At 43.2% G+C, this 18,681-nt stretch overlaps 1 protein-coding gene across 2 annotated transcripts in view; it reads right to left on the bottom strand.

The window, feature by feature from the left end:
• The window catches only part of pgm3 (phosphoglucomutase 3), a 22,046-nt gene extending 11,943 nt beyond the window's left edge, over positions 1-10,103 (bottom strand). Inside the window, exons 1-6 of one of the 2 annotated variants that reach the window (XM_063222514.1) lie at positions 9,741-10,103; positions 8,923-9,174; positions 7,765-7,949; positions 4,456-4,523; positions 3,064-3,197; positions 271-454 (exon numbers count right to left, since the gene is read on the bottom strand). In XM_063222514.1, coding sequence (XP_063078584.1) covers positions 271-454; positions 3,064-3,197; positions 4,456-4,523; positions 7,765-7,949; positions 8,923-9,129 — 778 coding nt within the window. In that variant the 5' untranslated portion in view covers positions 9,130-9,174; positions 9,741-10,103. Of the gene's footprint in view, positions 1-270; positions 455-3,063; positions 3,198-4,455; positions 4,524-7,764; positions 7,950-8,800; positions 8,807-8,922; positions 9,175-9,740 lie in introns of those variants that run through there. The other variant, XM_063222515.1, reaches the window with a different exon arrangement.
• Between the last annotated feature and the right edge of the window lie 8,578 nt (positions 10,104-18,681).

Raw genomic sequence — 18,681 nt, 5'->3', positions numbered from 1 at the left:
GACGTAGTCCGCTCCATGCAGGTGTATGTGTGTGTGTGTGTGTGTGTGTGTGTGTGTGTGTGTGTGTGTGTGTGTGTGTGTGTGTGTGTGTGTGTGCATGCGTGTATCTGTGTGTGCATGTGTCTACATACCTTGTGGGGCAGCCTGCTGCACCTTCACATACCGTAGTCAGCTCCACACAGGTGTATGTGTGTATGTGTATGTGTGTGTGTGTGTGCATGTGTGCATGTGTGTGTATGTGTGTATATGTGTGTGTATGTGTCTGCATACCTTGTGGGGCTTCCTGCTGCACCTTGACATAGTCCGCGCCACACAGGTGGTTCAGCTTGCCCGCGGAGCCGTCCTTGGTCACCTTGACCTCCAGACGACCTTTCAGGTAGGGCAGCATGGCCTTCAGCTGGAGGGCACCGATGCCATTGGCTCCATCCACCAGCAGGGGCTGAGCTACGGGTGCCTAGCAGGGTCAAATTGTGTTGTTATACAGTGCCCTCCATAATTATTGGCACCCCTGGTTGAGATGTGTTAAAAGCCTTAAAATAAATTCAGTGTTTATTGCAGAAGAATACTGTCACACTGAAAATTGTAGGAAAATGTAGCCTTCAACTCAAATGAATTGTAGGAAAATAAAAAAAATCCCTGACTAAAAAAATATTATTTTTCATTAAATCACCTGTTCCACAATTATTGGCACCCTTAACAATTCCCAGGAAATAAATATAATTGAAGAATTTCTGTCATTTCTACAGTAGTTTACAAAGTTTACCAGAGTATGTAGGAACATTTAATTAGTAATTCATCACTTCCTGTTTCCCTGGGGTATAACTATGACGTGACACCGAGGCCATTTCTCTTATCCACTCTTAAACATGGGAAAGACAAAGGAACACAGCATACAAGTGAGGCAGATGTGCGTCGACCTTCACAGGTCAGGCAGAGGCTACAAGAAGATTGCCACTCAACTGCAGCTGCCCATATCTACTGTGAGAGGAATAATTAAGAAGTTCAAAACAACTGGAGACAGGGGTAAACAAGCCTGGACGAGGACCCAAGTTTATTTTGCCACCACGCACAGTGAGGAGGATGGTAAGAGAAATCAAAATATCTCCAAAGCTCACTGTTACAGAATTACAACAAATGGTAGCATCCTGGGGTCACAAAGTCTCCAAATCAACCATCAGGCGCTGTCTACACGCCAACAAGCTGTTTGGGAGGCATGCACGGAGAAAACCTTTCCTCACCCACAATCATAAACGCAAACGTCTGGAGTTCGCCCAGCGGTATTGGGGCTTCAACTGGGACCGTGTGCTTTGGTCAGATGAGACCAAGATTGAGCTTTTTGGCAACAAACACTCTAAGTGGGTCTGGCGTGCCACGAAAGATGCGCATGCTGAAAAGCACCTCATACCCACTGTGAAGTATGGGGGTGGGTCAGTGATGCTGTGGGGCTGTTTCACTTCCAAAGGCCCTGGGAAGCTTGTTAGGGTGCATGGCATCATGAATGCTTTGAAATACCTGGACATTTTAAACCAAAATCTGTTGCCCTCTGCCAAAAAGCTGAAGATGGGTCGTCACTGGGTCTTTCAGCAAGACAATGACCCTAAACATATGGCCAAATCTACACAGAAATGGTTAACCAGACACAAAATCAAGCTCCTCCCATGGCCATCTCAGTCCCCAGACCTCAACCCCATTGAGAACCTGTGGGGTGAGCTGAAGAGGAGAGTACAGAGGAGAGGACCCAGGTCTCTGGATGATTTAGAGAGATTCTGCAAAGAGGAATGGCTGAAGATCCCTCTTTCTGTCTTTTCCCATCTTGTGAAACACTATAGGAGAAGATTAGGTGCTGTTTTGTTGGCAAAAGGGGGTTGTACAAAATATTAACAACAGGGGTGCTAATAATTGTGACACACATTATTTGATGTCAAATAATTATTTCTTTATGTGGGATTTTTTCCCCACTGAATAAATGCACTTGTATTGAAGGTTGGATTTTTCTCTTTTTTTTCCATTAAGGTCCCATATTATTTAGAGAAAAATAATAATAATTGGAAGCTAAAAAACACATCTCAACCAGGGGTGCCAATAATAATGGAGGGCACTGTATGTAGTTGAGATTAATTCTGTCTCATCTCAATGGGTAATGCGTTCTGGAGAGAAAAACCTGACAACTTCACAACTGCCCTAAACTAAATACATAGGGCTGTAGTCAGAACTGTAGGCCTAGAGCTTTTACTGAACAGAAAACAAAACATAATGCAGTATAATATGTGTTTTTAACAAGTCTCTTGTTCTCTACATAACTAAAATAACACCAAAAAAATGTTTTTTATATTTTACTTTAAAAGCCCTTCTAGGGACGGGCATAGGAAATTAGACTATGGCTACAAATGCTTACAGCCTACATGATGTGTATTTGTCCCTATTCAAATAAACCATAACTGAACTGAACTGAACGTACAAAAAAACATTTTTTTCCAAATAAAGCTTTCAGAGGTCACAGCCCATAAAAGGCAGCAAACTCAGAACTGCCTTTCACCTTGTTAGAAAAGGATCATTTAAAACTTTTAGAAACACTTACTTACCACTACCACTTACTTTTATGTGATATTGTTCTTAGTAGAGAGCAGAAGTCAATGTTATTATAATAACGAGTAGTGGTGTCAACAATGATCGATTCGGCTAATTCGAATCGATGCGGGGCATGGACGATCCAGAATCGATCCGGCAATTTTTTTACGTTTCAATTACTTCCATGGATATTTCGGGAGCAAATGAATGTTAAATTAAATAAAAGCACCTCAAAACATTGCAAGACTGATACAGATTGATACAGAAAACAGGCAATAAATTGTTGCTCAGTATCTGACTACTTGTATTTGTGCTTTGCGTTCAGTAGAAATGTAATGCATTGCAATGCATTGTAGAATTGAATCGAATCTGATCGGATCGGATTGGATCTAATAGAATCGAATCGAATCGGATCTACTACCTCCCGAATCGTGATTGAATCGGATCGTGAGGGCAGTGCTGATCCACACCACTAATAACGAGTCAGGCTCTTACGTCGTGGGTGAGCTTGCCGAAGGCTGTTGAGAGTTTCTTGTAGTATCCGTCCAGGCTTATGTCGCCATAGGAACCCTGAGTGTTCTGACAGCACACCAGGTAGTGTAACTGAGGCGTCGTCACCAGACCAAAATCTGACAGCAAGAAAGAAAAACAACCAACTAAATAAAAACGCAAATCAACCAACCAAACTTACTGTACATACATTGGTAAAATTACAAGTTCCTTTGGGATTATTGAACAAGCCAAAATCTGAAAGGAATTCATGTTTTAAAAACGTCAATTTAATCCTTTCATGTAGAGCCTCTGTTATATTCTGATTGTCACCAAATGGTGTTTGTTGACCATGTCTTATTTGGTCCTCTAAAAGTCAAACCAATGATGTTAGGAAGGATATAGTTGTTCAGCTAGCCTGGTGAACCAGCGCCACCCGCTGGACGGCAAAATGTTTTGTCTACGGGTGGGTCTGGCCTCGCATAATGATTCAATGAAGCCAGAATGCCATGAATCTGGCAAACCAATTACAACGCAAAGATGTGTTTTGAATCAAAGCGGGCAGGGTTTTAAGGGAAGGTTGTTCTCATCAACAATCTTCAAATGTATTATGCATCGAGGCCAGACTAAATTAGACATCCACATTTAGTCTGGTTTATCAGGCTATTGTTCAGCAAGTAGTGAGTGGGATCACCGTTCGTTCTCCTATCTGCATGAGAGTGTCACCTAGTCTACCTAATCTAAAACTGTGCATCTGGTTCTTGATTGTGATTGGCTGATGTGGCATTCCAAGTTTTAGTAAATGAACCATGAATAAACAGCATTCCAAATGAAGATTCTATGTGCCTCCAAGTTAGACGATTCTGACATTAAATCTGGTGCAGTTGGGGTAGGGGGAATACAGGAAAAGCACATCTTTGTACCATCTCTGGTTGGGGTGTCAGTATCGTTGCAAATTCCTGTGACTCAACACTGGTATCTCTCGCCTCGCTGAGATTTTTGGTAGAATACTTGGCAGCGCCAGTGATCCTGTAACCAACCACTTCCCCAGCTGAACAATGTGAGGCGAATTAATCGTTATTACGAATTGCTAAATATATAATTGCTATGTTTGTTTATGACTATACACACCTGCCTGAAACACTTGAAATAATTCAGGTAGGATTAGGGATGCAAATTATCGATTCATTAATTCATTAATCGTTAGTTGATTGCTTTATCAATCGACTTACGATTAATTGATAAGATGCGGTTTTCCCCCCAAAATCTCAATGTTTCTTGAAAAAAAACCTACTAAATGTAAACATTTAATCGATTAATCGTTTGCATCCCTAGGTAGGATTAATCCGACATCTGATTTCATTTGACTGAAGTCTGGAATGCAACATGCAAACCAACCTTGGCAGTGTGCCCCCAGGGCGGCCACTCCATCCTTCACAGCCTGTGCCAGACTCTCACTGCTGGGCCTGGAGGGAGAGAGAAAGCACAGGCAGAGTATAGTACAGTACGCAACAATATACAGTGCCCTCCATAATTATTGGCACCCCTGGTTGAGATGTGTTTTTTAGCTTCCAATTATTTTATTTTTTTTCTAAATAATATGGGACCTTAATGGAAAAAAAGAGAAAAATCCAACCTTCAATACAAGTGCATTTATTCAGTGGGGAAAAAATCCCACATAAAGAAATAATTATTTGACATCAAATAATGTGTGTCACAATTATTAGCACCCCTGGTGTTAATATTTTGTACAACCCCCTTTTGCCAACAAAACAGCACCTAATCTTCTCCTATAATGTTTCACAAGATGGGAAAAGACAGAAAGAGGGATCTTCAGCCATTCCTCTTTGCAGAATCTCTCTAAATCATCCAGAGACCTGGGTCCTCTCCTCTGTACTCACCTCTTCAGCTCACCCCACAGGTTCTCAATGGGGTTGAGGTCAGGGGACTGAGATGGCCATGGGAGGAGCTTGATTTTGTGTCTGGTGAAACCATTTCTGTGTAGAATTTGGCCAGAATGTTTAGGGTCATTGTCTTGCTGAAAGACCCAGTGACGACCCAGCTTCAGCTTTCGGGCAGAGGGCAACAGATTTTGATTTAAAATGTCCTGGTATTTCAAAGCATTCATGATGCCATGCACCCTAACAAGGTTCCCAGGGCCTTTGGAAGCGAAACAGCCCCACCAGCATCACTGACCCACCCCCATACTTCACAGTGGGTATGAGGTGCTTTTCAGCATGCGCATCTTTCGTGGTACGCCAGATCCACTTAGAGTGTTTGCTGCCAAAAAGCTCAATCTTGGTCTCATCTGACCAAAGCACACGGTCCCAGTTGAAGCCCCAATACCGCTTGGCGAACTCCAGACGCTTGCGTTTATGATTGTGAGTGAGGAAAGGTTTTCTCCGTGCATGCCTCCCAAACAGCTTGTTGGCGTGTAGACAGCGCCTGATGGTTGATTTGGAGACTTTGTGACCCCAGGATGCTACCATTTGTTGTAATTCTGTAACAGTGAGCTTTGGAGATCTTTTGATTTCTCTTACCATCCTCCTCACTGTGCGTGGTGGCAAAATAAACTTGGGTCCTCGTCCAGGCTTGTTTACCACTGTTCCAGTTGTTTTGAACTTCTTAATTATTCCTCTCACAGTGGATATGGGCAGCTGCAGTTGAGTGGCAATCTTCTTGTAGCCTCTGCCTGACCTGTGAAGGTCGACGCACATCTGCCTCACTTGTATGCTGTGTTCCTTTGTCTTTCCCATGTTTAAGAGTGGATAAGAGAAATGGCCTCGGTGTCACGTCATATTTATACCCCAGGGAAACAGGAAGTGATGAATTACTAATTAAATGTTCCTACATACTCTGGTAAACTTTGTAAACTACTGTAGAAATGACAGAAATGCTTCAATTATATTTATTTTCCTGGGAATTGTTAAGGGTGCCAATAATTGTGGAACAGGTGATTTAATGAAAAATAATTTTTTTTTAGTCAGGGATTTTTTTATTTTCTTACAATTCATTTGAGTTGAAGGCTACATTTTCCTACAATTTTCAGTGTGACAGTATTCTTCTGCAATAAACACTGAATTTATTTTGAGGCTTTTAACACATCTCAACCAGGGGTGCCAATAATTATGGACGGCACTGTACAAGCAAGTCACAATATCAGGGGTGATGGTGAAAAAAAATCCTGAGCCTGAACTTTTTCCCCTGCTCTAACGACAACGACAAAATACTGCATAGTGACGCAACATTGGCCTATTTTGACACATTATTCAAACATTTAATAGCCTGTGTATGACCATTACTCAAGCCTGATAGTAGAAGAAAACCCTGAACCTATAACACTTTCTGAGATAAGAATAACCTAATGGCTAATTATTATCAATGTTTTTATTTTGGCCTGAAATCAGGCATGGAGGCTGAATACTATCAGCCCTGCAATATTCTGAGTTACAGGTGGTGCCTGATGAAGGTCTAAGGACCAAAAGCTTGCAAGTCAAGTAAAGCTTCTTTGCACAAAAAAAAGACGTGAAGTCTGCGGATTTTCTCCTTTTTATACAGAAGTTTCAACTGAATCCTGCTCCTCCTAAACAGATGAGCGGTGGCCTATCACAACTTGAGTTACAGGTGGTGAAATTCAAAATCACAATTTTGCACACCTCTGTCGTTGGACAGGTGCGTAGGATACTATTCCAGTGGGGCTGTAAAGAAATTCCGCACCCTGTCCATTCCACCAACAAACCATAATACAATATTACGGTCATCCGACCTTCTTCAGGTGAAGCTAGTGTTTTGTAAACCTGTATTTTTTCACACACCTCAGCGGGCAGGCACTGCAGAAATGGCTCATGGGTCAACTCAGCAGACAGTTTGAAAAAAAAAACCTCCTGCACACTGATAATTTTTCTGTCCTCTTTAATACACAACATTTTGGTCCAAGTTTACCTGACGAAGGTCCAGGACCGAAACATCGAGTTTTTAAAGAAAACAGGGAAATGGTCAGTGTGCGGGAGTTTTTTTTTTCAGAGAAACCTCCAATCCTAACTAAGTGATATACGAGTGCCCATTGCAGCCAACCTGGTGTCCCTGCCGAGGAAGACAGTGGCGCATTTTGACAGCCTCCCTCACCACCAGCTCTGGGAAACTTATCAGTAGCTTAATTTCCTGACCATGTGGTTCCTCTATATCTCTATTAGCCTACGTATGCCCTCCCTTTGATAAAGTTTCCATTTCTGAGTGCCCAATGTAGCCTACAGTACCTGGTGTCCCTGCTGAGCAAGACTGAGGTGGCACCCTGGTGACTGCCTCCTTCTCCACAAGCTCTGGGGAAACTTATTTGTGCCTTAATTTATTTCATGTGGTTCCTCTATATCTCCATAAACCATTTCAATGGTATACGAGTACAGTACCTGGTGTCCCTGCTGAGCAAGACTGAGGTGGCACCCTGGGGCATGAGAACAATTCCCAAATGTCATAAAAAGCTTCCATTTCAATGATATACGAGTGCAGAATGTAGGCTCCCTGGCCCTGGCCGTGGCCAACCGGTAGGGCACTCGTCTATCATGTGGCCGACCCGGGTTCAATTCCCGGCCCGGGTCCTTTGCCGACCCCTGCCCGTCTCTCTCCCCATTTGCTTCCTGTCCCCCTCTCAAACCTCTAAAGTTGTAAAAGACAAAAACATTTTTTTTTTTTTAAAAGAATGCAGCCTACCTGGTGTCCCTGCCGATGAAGACGGTGGCGTTGTGGGCCATGTTAACGGCCTCCCTCTCCACCAGGTCCTTGAGCACGGTGAGCAAGGTCTCCTGCTCCGCGTTGGCCAGCTGCGTAGCGTAGCTCTCCCAAGACACCTCCAGCATCTCCCCCATGGGGTCCACCAGCTTCACGCCGTTATCACCCTGTAGTGCAACATACACACACACACACACACACACACACACACACACACACACACACACACACACACACACACACACACACACACACACACACACACGCGCGCGCGCGCGCGCACACGCGCGCACACACACACACACACCTTTAAGCAACCTGCAGCATCTCCCCCATGGGATCCGCCAGCTTCACGCCGTTATCACCCTGTAATAAGGCAGAGGCTGAGGTACATGTACTCATCGGACGCACATGCACACGCACATGCACACGCGCACACGCACCCTTTAAATCAACCTGAAGCATGGGAAGCTCCCCCATGGGATCCATCAGCTTCCCGCCGTTATCCCCCTGTGGTGCAGCAGAGGTACTTATCAGACACACACACACACAGACACATCGATAAATAATGTAATACGCGGACATAACGCACACACCCACACACACCCACACCCACACACACAAAACAAGCATGCGCAAACATTACAAGTAGACACTTGCATGCCCCCCCCCCCCAACACACACAGAAAAAAGTCACACGGACATTCATACAATTCAATACAAAGTAAACAATCCCTTCAAGTACACTTGGGACAGAGACTTTGCCCTGCCCTTCTGTCAAAATGATAAAATATCTTCCGATAGACTCGAGATAGCTGTGAAGATATACATGTAACACACACATACACACACTATCATGTGTCATCTACGTGTGTGTCACTGTGTGTGTGTGTGTGTGTGTGTGTGTGTGTGTGTGTGTGTGTGTGTGTGTGTGTGTGTGTGTGTGTGTGTGTGTGTGTGTGTGTGTGTGTGTGTGTGTGTATACGTGTGTGTGTGTGTGTGTGTAGCTTCAGCTCACCTCTGGGTTATGCGTATGCGTATACACGTGTGTGTGTGTGTGTGTGTGTGTGTGTGTGTGTGTGTGTGTGTGTGTGTGTGTGTGTGTGTGTGTGTGTGTGTGTGTGTGTAGCTTCAGCTCACCTCTGGGTTATGAGAGGCGGTGACCATCACCCCGATAGTGGCCTTCGTGCGGCGGGACCGGAGCACAGCCAGCAAGCCCATGCGGAACATCACATGGTCCAGATCTTTGGCCGTGGTGCGGAAGCCGGCAGTACCGTACTGCAGAACCAGACCCGCGGGTTTGGGGTGCAGGGCAGACTTCTGGGCAGTCGCCTCGAATTGTGCCATTGCTCAGCTCAGCTCGGAGGAGTGGACGAAGGAGACAGCGATAGGCTGCATTAAGGTGAAAGAGATTTTAAACAGGGCAATAAGAAATGCAATGCAATGCAATGCAATGCAAAATGCAAAATGCATTACCCCAAAGATGATCACATAGTACATTGCAACATAGTTATGAAGGTAAAGGGGACACAATTCCCTGAAGTTTTACAAACCTTAAAGAGAAAACATAACTCATTTCATTCTCACACAAGCCAATAACTAGGCTGAACTACCCTGGCTGCTATATGATACTGTAAGCTGAATAGAAGTAGCTAAAGTTCTTATTTGAAAGACACTATTCTCCTGTAGTCAATGACTAAAGTTAATTCAAGGTTAATTCAAAGTTTCAAACACCGTCAGCTCTTTGGTTCTGCTGAAAACGACAACCTGTGTGTGGTGGATCCTGCAATGGATCATTGAAGAATTCTCACGGATATCAATTCATATTTCCTGCCTCCAAGAAACTCTGTTTTTGTTTTGACACATGTCTGATGAGCAGTGACAGAACTGTCACGTATTCTCTTGACTAAAAACTAGAGCTACTACTGGCGATTAGTGGAATACAGAAGTCCACGTACCTCACGGATGTTTGGACAACCCAAGATAAGACCGAATCCTGAATGCACCCTTCCTTGTTGGGTTTCTATTAGTCTGAAGTCTGCATTTTGATTACTCAACTGTATCTTCGAGCAGCAGAGTCCTACGTGTCACAAGCAGTATGTCTCGAGATGTGTCGTTGAGTACCCGGAAGCGTGTAGCTAGTTTTTCACTTCCTTGTTCTCAGGAAAGAGGAATGAATGAATGGCTGTTTCACAAACGTGCTACAGGCTGTGCAACTACACAAATACATTCTTAGCATAACTATCACCGGAATACCATATAAGCATTTTTATACCGGTATTCGTATATAGCCTGTGTTTTGTGTGCATATTCTGTAACTCGATGTTGTCCTCTCCCGTAGAGCAACACCAACTGCAACCAGAAACACGCCCCCCAACAGAGTCAGACATCTCCCCCTTGTGGATTATTTAGGAACTGAAGTTTTTTTTGGTGTGTTTTTAACTGTCTCTAACTTGACTCTCAATCCCATTAGAAAGCTTCTCTGGATATTTCAAAAGCACGGGTAATTGTGATAACCTGGGTAAACTAGCCAACATAAATTGGCAACTCAGCTAATTGATAGCTCAAATGTGTCATTTTTTCTTAATTACGTAAGGAAATAAGGACTCCAGGCTCTGTTATTATTGGCCTATAGCCTATAGCCTACCTCAACATTAACGTAGGCCTAACCTGCTTTAATACTTAGCCAGGTTCTTGGCATACTTCCCAAATTAGCGACTTGTTTACATTCTACAAAATCATACATACACTTCCACTGTCTCACTCTCTCTCACACACACACACACGCACACACTCACACACACACAAACACATGGGTGCCACGAGGGGGGGGGGGGGTGTTACAGATTCTTTTTTTTTAAAGGTGCCCTATTATGCTATTTAGAATAACTTTCATTGTTAATATTTTGCTTTACTGTGGTTAGTGGAGTTAATTTTGAATGATCACTTGTTTTCATGTCCATTATTTTTTATCATTGTGTACATGCACCCTACGCCGCCTGTTTGAAACGCGTGGAAGTGCAGAATGTTAGACCCTTCAACATTCTGAAATCTCAGCGCAGCATGGAGCGTTTCATCAAGCATTCTATTACTAATATTACGTCAGCAGCACAGCTGTTTTTGACGTGGAATCCAACCCTGTAGCCTAAAGTTGACCGCCAAATAGTTCACCCAATGTCCACAATTAATCTGAAAAGGACGCATCATAAGTCCCACGTTGTTATTTGTGCACCTTGCTGTGTCATTTGCTGAAACCCAGTCCCTATCCAATGCGAGTCTTCCGTGCATGGGCTTCAGTTTGATTTCAAAATCGCTTGGGACAATTAGGCTGCCATTAATCTGAGAAAGGGTTGAAAGTGCTGGGTACAGGCTATTGCTTCCGATTTGAGGTTTCATGAAATAATACGCATATTGCATATGATGCGTTAATAACGCGATTGTGACCATATTGTTTAAAAAAAAAAAAAAAAAAAAACTAATAGCCATCTGCGCTGTCTTGTTTATTTCTGATATTCTGCGCTGAAGAATCTTTATCTTAAACATTATTAACGCAACAGTAGGGGCCCGATTGGTTAACCCGCTGTCTAGCCTTGCATAGTTACTGTAGCCCTAAAGTTGAAGTTATCAGCCAAGTTTACTGCTCGCAAACAGACAAGTGTCGCGCTGGTCTAGGTGGGAGAAGTCTAGATCTGCTGTTGACAGGTGGAAATTTGAAGACACAAAGAATGTTCTGGGATTGAAATCAGATCACAATTCCCTTGTTAATGACAAGTTAACCTTCACAAAATAGGGCTATCCAATAAGATAATCATCTGCAATTGCTGTACACAGTTCAAAAGGATAGGCCTATTTATTCAGCGAAGTTGTGGACATTTTCTTCGCTCCCGCGGCAGCCCCCATCTGGCTGTCAAAGACGCAGTCCGAAATTGAAAGAGTGCGCATAGTAAGACAAGGGCACGACTTGTCGGACTCAAAAACCTATCAATTCAAACGTCTGTCAGTGATAATCGTGACACCCTATTTGTGATATGAACACGTGTTCAAATTCGTCCTGTGGTCTATTTGCAAGCCAGGACTGAATAGGCTACTGAGCGCACGCGTTGTTGGCTTTTAAAAATGAGTTCCTGTTTGCTCGTTGTCTGTAGGCCTAATGCACAAATGGTGATAGGCTATGCTTCATAAAAAATACATTTCAAGGTATTTTCAGGTGCATGGTTTCATTTTAGTAACTGCATTTCTATTTAGTCCCCGGCAGAAATGATGCGCCCACTGGATTGGAAGCGCAATGGGCAGTCCTCGATGGATCGGTTCATACTGGGTCTTATATATAACGCCTAGGCCTAGTCTCGGTTTCTTGTTTTTTTGTTCGCATTTATCGACAGGGACAGGCTTTTTTTTACATAGGCCTAACAATAGGCCCTATCCCGTTTCAGTTTCATTATTGTTGGCATGCCGTCCGACGACTCGACCAGTTTTAAACGACGTCAAGCCAATATCCACGTTGCTCTTGCAGATATGATGAAACAAAAACTGCGTTGGGATTTTAATTACTGAATTGTAGCCTACGCATAGCCTATACTAACTGGCTAATCCTTGCCAACATTGCTGATGCAAACGGCTGCTGGTCATGTCGTGATAGGCTACCTATTTGGATAACATCAGCGCACGTCTTCTAACTAATGTTATGCTTCAAGCGGCAATACAAGTGTAGGGTTTTCACATCTTACCAAACAAAAGTTAGTCTTGCCAACAGCATATGCAAAACGGCCCTGAAGCGAATAGAGAGAGAAAGGAGAGATTCGAGTCTTTCACCCACTTGGAAGTGTTTTGGATTCTCAGTGCGCAACTGCGTTAACGCGTTCTGCCTGTTTTCGACCTTCCTCATTCAACTGTTTCTGACCCGTAGCCATAGGCCTACCAACCGGTATTTTATCAATGTAAAATGCAGCTTTAATATCACAATGAAACAAAAATATATAACTTGGGCCACAGGTGAGTGTAGCCTCCAGTCTAGACCGATGCTGTAGCCTATTGACGGAGCCGATTTATGAATTGAAAAAAAAAACATGCGTAATGGAATAAACTTGTGGATGGCGAAATCCTACACTATCCTTGTAGGCTACACTATTCGTGTACACTATTTTGTACACTGAGTGGTGTATTCACAAAAAGGATACATCTCATCACAATACTGTCAAATTCAGATAGGCCTAGGCTATGTGGCTGCGATGAACAAATGCTCATTAGGTCTACTGTCTCTGCAATTAATAAATGGTCTGTGACATCGTCAACACTCCATCCCATAAGCAGCAATGTTAGGTACAGCATGACGTAGACCCGTACCGGAAACAAAAGCTATAGAATGTTGAAAACCCAACCACGCGTTCTCTGACAGTTGAGAAATAGCGTTCCTGCGGCAGAGAAATTCTCCCCCAAGAGGCCAATTTGTGAAATGCAGCTTTCACCAAGCTTTTACATACAACAGATGCTGTGTAACCCAATAAATTGGTAGTGGACATGAAAAAGCATAATAGGACCCCTTAATATATATATTTTTAGGGGCTTTTGTGCCTCTATTTGACAGGACAGTCGAAGATGGTGACAGGAAGCGAATGGGACAGAGAGACGGGGAGGATCAGGAAATTACCCCGGCCGGACTCGAACCAGGGTCCCCGTGGGTGTGCATACAAGCCCAAATGTGGTGTTACAGATTCTAAGGGTCAGACAACACTGACAGTGCCCCTGGAAGGATGCTGATAACATAATTTGTCATTGTCACATTTTCAGAGGCGCACCTGCACACACACACACACGCACACACGCGCACACACGCACACGCACACACACACAGAAAAAGGACATAGGCTACAGGGATAAGCACACACATACTCAGAATGTTTTATTTGTAACAGTGTGTAGTAACTGGGAATAATGTGCACTCGAGTGATGCTTCCATTAATGTGGCAGTGCAACATGTATGTTGTGTACTTTCGTGACAGACATTTATGCACAAAACCATTGACATTATTAGGCTATTATACAGTATGATATAATTTTTATCAAATGTATACCAAATGTCTGAAACATCATTAACCATCTTGTAACGCCCAAATTCCAGCTTGAGCTGACTCTTGACCGTTCCCATATAATAGAGGTGGGCAATTATTTTGGTCTCGAGAGCCACATTGGATGTAGTAGAATATGGACCATATCCAAATGTCCCAAGCAACATGTCGGGACCAATAAGAAGAAATACTTTAATGTACACCTAAAATACTTGTTGGCTATTTTACTCATTTCAATATTTAGATTCGACCTTCATTAATCTCACACATCTCCAACCAAGACCCAGGCGTTTTAAGAATGTTAGGTGTGAGTATGATACTTAGGATTTAAAAGTTGTCTTGCAAAGGCACTGGGAAAGTGGTGTAGTCTACTTTTTTGAAGTGGGTATACTGTATACTTGAGCATTTTTTGAAGTGGGTTTACTGTATATATTTGCGCTATTCTAAATAATGGATCAATTAATTTTAAGTGGATATACTGAAATCCCAGAAATGTTGAAGTGGGTTTAGCCTATACTGCCTATACCTGCGATCTACGTAGACTACACCACTGCGCTGGGGGCCAGATGAAATGGCTCTGAGGGCCGCATGTGGCCCCCGGGCCTTAGTTTGCCCACCTCTGCCATATAACCTTCTAAGCTGCATTGGGTTCCCAACCTTTTTCAGCAGGGACCCCCTTTTGGACTGCAGAACAATGGATTTCTAGCTTTATTAGTGGACAAACTATTCATGGAAAATCTAGCAATGTTAATGGACATTGCTAGATTTTCAAAAAAAAAAGTTTGTCCACTAATATAGCTACACATCCATAAGACAGCAAATAAATCTATTACAGTTTTTCTCGATTGGTTTGGCTAATTTCTCGAAACTGAGATGACAATATCAAAACAACACGGACAAATCTCCAAACCAACTTGCAATTTCCCACAACAGAATGGCATTTTTCATTGCTTTCATCAAATTTCAAATGCTTTGTACATGTCTCAAATGTTTAGTACATCTCGGCAGATGGCTATGTACAAGTACCCTACAGTTGACACATTGAGCATACATTTAGCACATTTTCCAAATAAATTGACCTTTCTTATCTAAACGAATTAGACAATTCTCAGTGTAATGGTTGCCCTCTCCAAAACATGTCAGCATGATTTCATTGTGAGTCATCATATGCAAAGTAGTCTACACAATTGTCAAAACAGTCAAGGAGATAATATTTTAAGAATTTCTTTACCGTAAACCGTAAAATTCATAACATTGTTCAACAGGCTAGATGGTATTGTAACTTTACTAGTTTGTAGAAAATAATTTTACAACCGTGTATACTACAGTTTCCTCTGTTATTTTTTCAAACGGCATTCTGTGGAAGGAATTTCGTTTCGACACACAGGTAAACTGTTTTTGGAGTGATATGAGCAAGTAGTGAGAATCCATGTAGTTATGCTGAACCATCCAGTTTATTTTGACAGAAGGACTAAATGAATGCAAATGGGCCAAAGCAATTGAGAAGGATCTATACCATTTTGATGGTACTGACCATTTATGTGTGAGAAGGTCTAGTGCTGATTCAAGAATGAGCTGTTTTGGGAGGTATATGACATTTTGCTAGTTATCTGATCTGTTGTGCAGAAGTGTAAGAATGTTTAGCCAAATGACCCAAAATGTATAGAAATGTCATCTTGCTTTCAAGAAATTAGCCAAACCAATCGGGAAAAACTGTAACCATAGAAGGGAATACTGTTACTAACCAAATTGTGGAATTATGTTAGCTGTTAACCTGTGGATTTACCGTTTTTATTCAAAGTCCCTTTTGTCCGCGACCCCCCCTTCAGTACCTCCGCGACCCCCAAGGGACCACTGTTCGAAGGGATCAGCTGAGGCTAGGCCAAGCATTTTATTCTTACAGTAAGGGGCGGCCAAATGGCCGTCTTTGCCACCCCCAATAAGAAATTAGCCAAACATACCTCATGCATAATGAGAGAGAGAGAGAGAGAGAGAGAGAGAGAGAGAGAGAGAGAGAGAGAGAGAGAGAGAGAGAGAGAGAGAGAGAGAGAGAGAGAGAGAGATAGATAGATAGATAGATAGATAGATAGATAGATAGATAGATAGATAGATAGATAGATAGATACCGGTAGATAGATAGATAGATAGATAGATAGATAGATAGATAGATAGATAGATAGATAGACAGACAGATAGATAGATAGATAGATAGATAGATAGATAGATAGATAGATAGATAGATAGATAGATAGATAGATAGATAGATAGATAGATAGATAGATAGATAGATAGATAGATAGGAAAAAAGGGAATTGTGCTGGACTCTGTGAAAAGACATGAGAGGCAGAGAGAGATATTGGGGAGGGTTGGGAAAGGACTTAGGCCGGACTCGAACCGGTCCCATGGGCATGCCTAGTATGGTGCATTAGTGCAATACGACACTTCAGCTCCAACAATTGAAATCATTTATCATATCAGGCAAACGTTTTCCTATCCAAACCGAGTGCTGACAAAACAATATTAACATATGAAATAGTAGGCCTAAATTAATTTAGACAGTTTTACAGATAGAGGCTTCTAATGAAATCATCCGAAGCCATCCGCAGGTGTCTCTTTCATCTAGTCCTAGATCAGTGATTCTCAAAGTGTGCTCCCGGGACCACTGCTGGTCCGCAACAGAGCTCAGGTGGTCCACGAGGGGATTTCTACTTTCTCAAAGACAAGGTAGCAGTAGGCTATATTTGTAACATAATTACAAACCTTAACATAGCTGAAGTCTTATTTTCACCACAATAAGACAGGCTGGCAATGTGAATAAAAAGTAAGTGATCTGCATCAAAAATAGCACCCATCAACTGTCAATTTAGTTGACAGGTGGTCCTTGAACATTTTTGGGGGGACAAAGTCTTCTTTGGTCTGAAAAAGTTTGAGAAACTCTGACCTAGATAGACAACTTGTGTGTTGCTCATCTGAGAAGTGGCTCTAAATCCATTAATTACCTCCGCGCTAGATTACTGCAGGCTAATCCCACAGCACAGATGCTCCCATTCAGACACCGCTAGTAGTATAGGACTGAGCTTGTTTTTCTCCCTTCCCCACATTTTGCAGTGTGTCAGGAAATCTGAATGATATTCTATACCAGAGACATCGAGCCTGTTTGTGACAACTTGATTGCTGTTGCTGAAGTCATGAGCTATTCATTACTGGGTTATTATGTAGGCCTAGTCATATCCTATTCCTATAGTCATATATGCAGTAGTTCCCTAGTCCTATTGCCAGTGACGGTGCACAGACATTTTGGCAGCCAGCTCCTGTCCTGAAGGGGGGGGGGGGGGCTGGCTCCCTTACTACACTATAGAGTACTGTTTCTCAACGGGGCCTGTACAGTGCCCCCCAGAGGGCGTTGGGGAGCTCTAGGGCGGCCTTGAGGACACAGCTGAGAGGGGGAGGTGCTAGTTGCCATTGGGGCTGGGCATTAGTCTATTTTATTTTTTAATACTAAGGAGGACGCTGGCAGGTTCATGATGAGGTCAAGGGGGCGTTGGTAGGCCTATGATGAGGTCCAGGGGGCATTTATTCCAAAACGGTTGAGAACCACAGCTATAGAGGCTATATTTTATATCTGGGCATAATAGTCACATGCTTTTTTTATCGTGAAGCATTTGTAGATTATCATGTCAACATGGACCACAGTAAATTGTGACAATTAAAAAAAAAAAAAAACAACAACTTACAAAAGGACATTGTTGTCCAGTAGGGCAAAGGGGCAGGTGCTTTAGCACCACCTCGTCCCTATCTGTGCACACCTATGTTACCACCATGATTGTTCAGACAGTTCTGAATTATGATGATGATGACGAAGGTGAACATTATGTGTGAATGTAAGTGAAATTATGCAGGGCACTTTTTTGCCAGCAGTTATGCCCGCCACCAGGGGTGCTAGGCGAGTAACCAGGGCCTCATGTATGTAGGGGGCCCACACACAGTTTAATTTGTGTAGATAAGGCTGGGTGGGGGCGGGGGGGTCCATTGGGGCTGATTGTACATATAGGACCCACAATTTGCTGCTACGCCCCTGCCCGCCACAATTCAGAACCAAGGACAGCGCCTTTCAACGCAGTTTACTCAAAATGCGCACGCAGCCGCGCGACACCTGCGCAGTCCAGGCTCATATTGCGCATCCTCCCTCAGTTAACCCTTTGAGCGGATTCGCCTGACAACGCGTGACGTTGGGTACGAGAGCGCCGTCAGTATAACTGCACGTCATCTGACACTGTTCCTGACAGGAAAAAACGCTGTCATTGAAATAAATAAATGAACAAACTCGAAGGAGGAATAGCAGCATAATTTTCTATTTCTCGTAAGATACACGACCACCCCCCCCCCCCTCTGCGTGGGAGACTAGTGGGCATCCTCCTTCTTCAATCAGCATCGGACAGACTCTTCCATCCCCCAATTGGAGACGGCGAGGCTTCTCCGTAGGGTAGATTCATTTACGGGTCCTAAAGGACACGGTGCGTCACCATTTCCGTCTGAACCATCCACTGCAATTTCTCCGAGGCGCGCTCTCGACATTTTCTCGCAGAATTGTCACGCCGGGCGTGCGTGTCTGTGGGATTTGGTGTCCATTTTCCCCTGATGTCCTTGCAAAGCAGAAAAGGGAATATCAATGAATTTCAAGTGAACGAGGACATTCATCGCATCGAGCGCTGCAGCTGAGGATTGATCAAGTGCTTTGGTCCCGTTTTGCCGTCTAGCCATTTCTTAATATCGTAGTAGGGTAAGAAAATTGAATTGATAGCGATAGTAGGACATTACGTAATAGGGGCATTAT

This window comes from Engraulis encrasicolus, chromosome 18 (genome assembly GCF_034702125.1).
Source record: "Engraulis encrasicolus isolate BLACKSEA-1 chromosome 18, IST_EnEncr_1.0, whole genome shotgun sequence".
In the NCBI taxonomy this organism is placed as follows: domain Eukaryota; kingdom Metazoa; phylum Chordata; class Actinopteri; order Clupeiformes; family Engraulidae; genus Engraulis; species Engraulis encrasicolus.
Note: the sequence above shows the minus strand (reverse complement) of the source record. Positions and strands in the feature narration are given on the sequence as shown.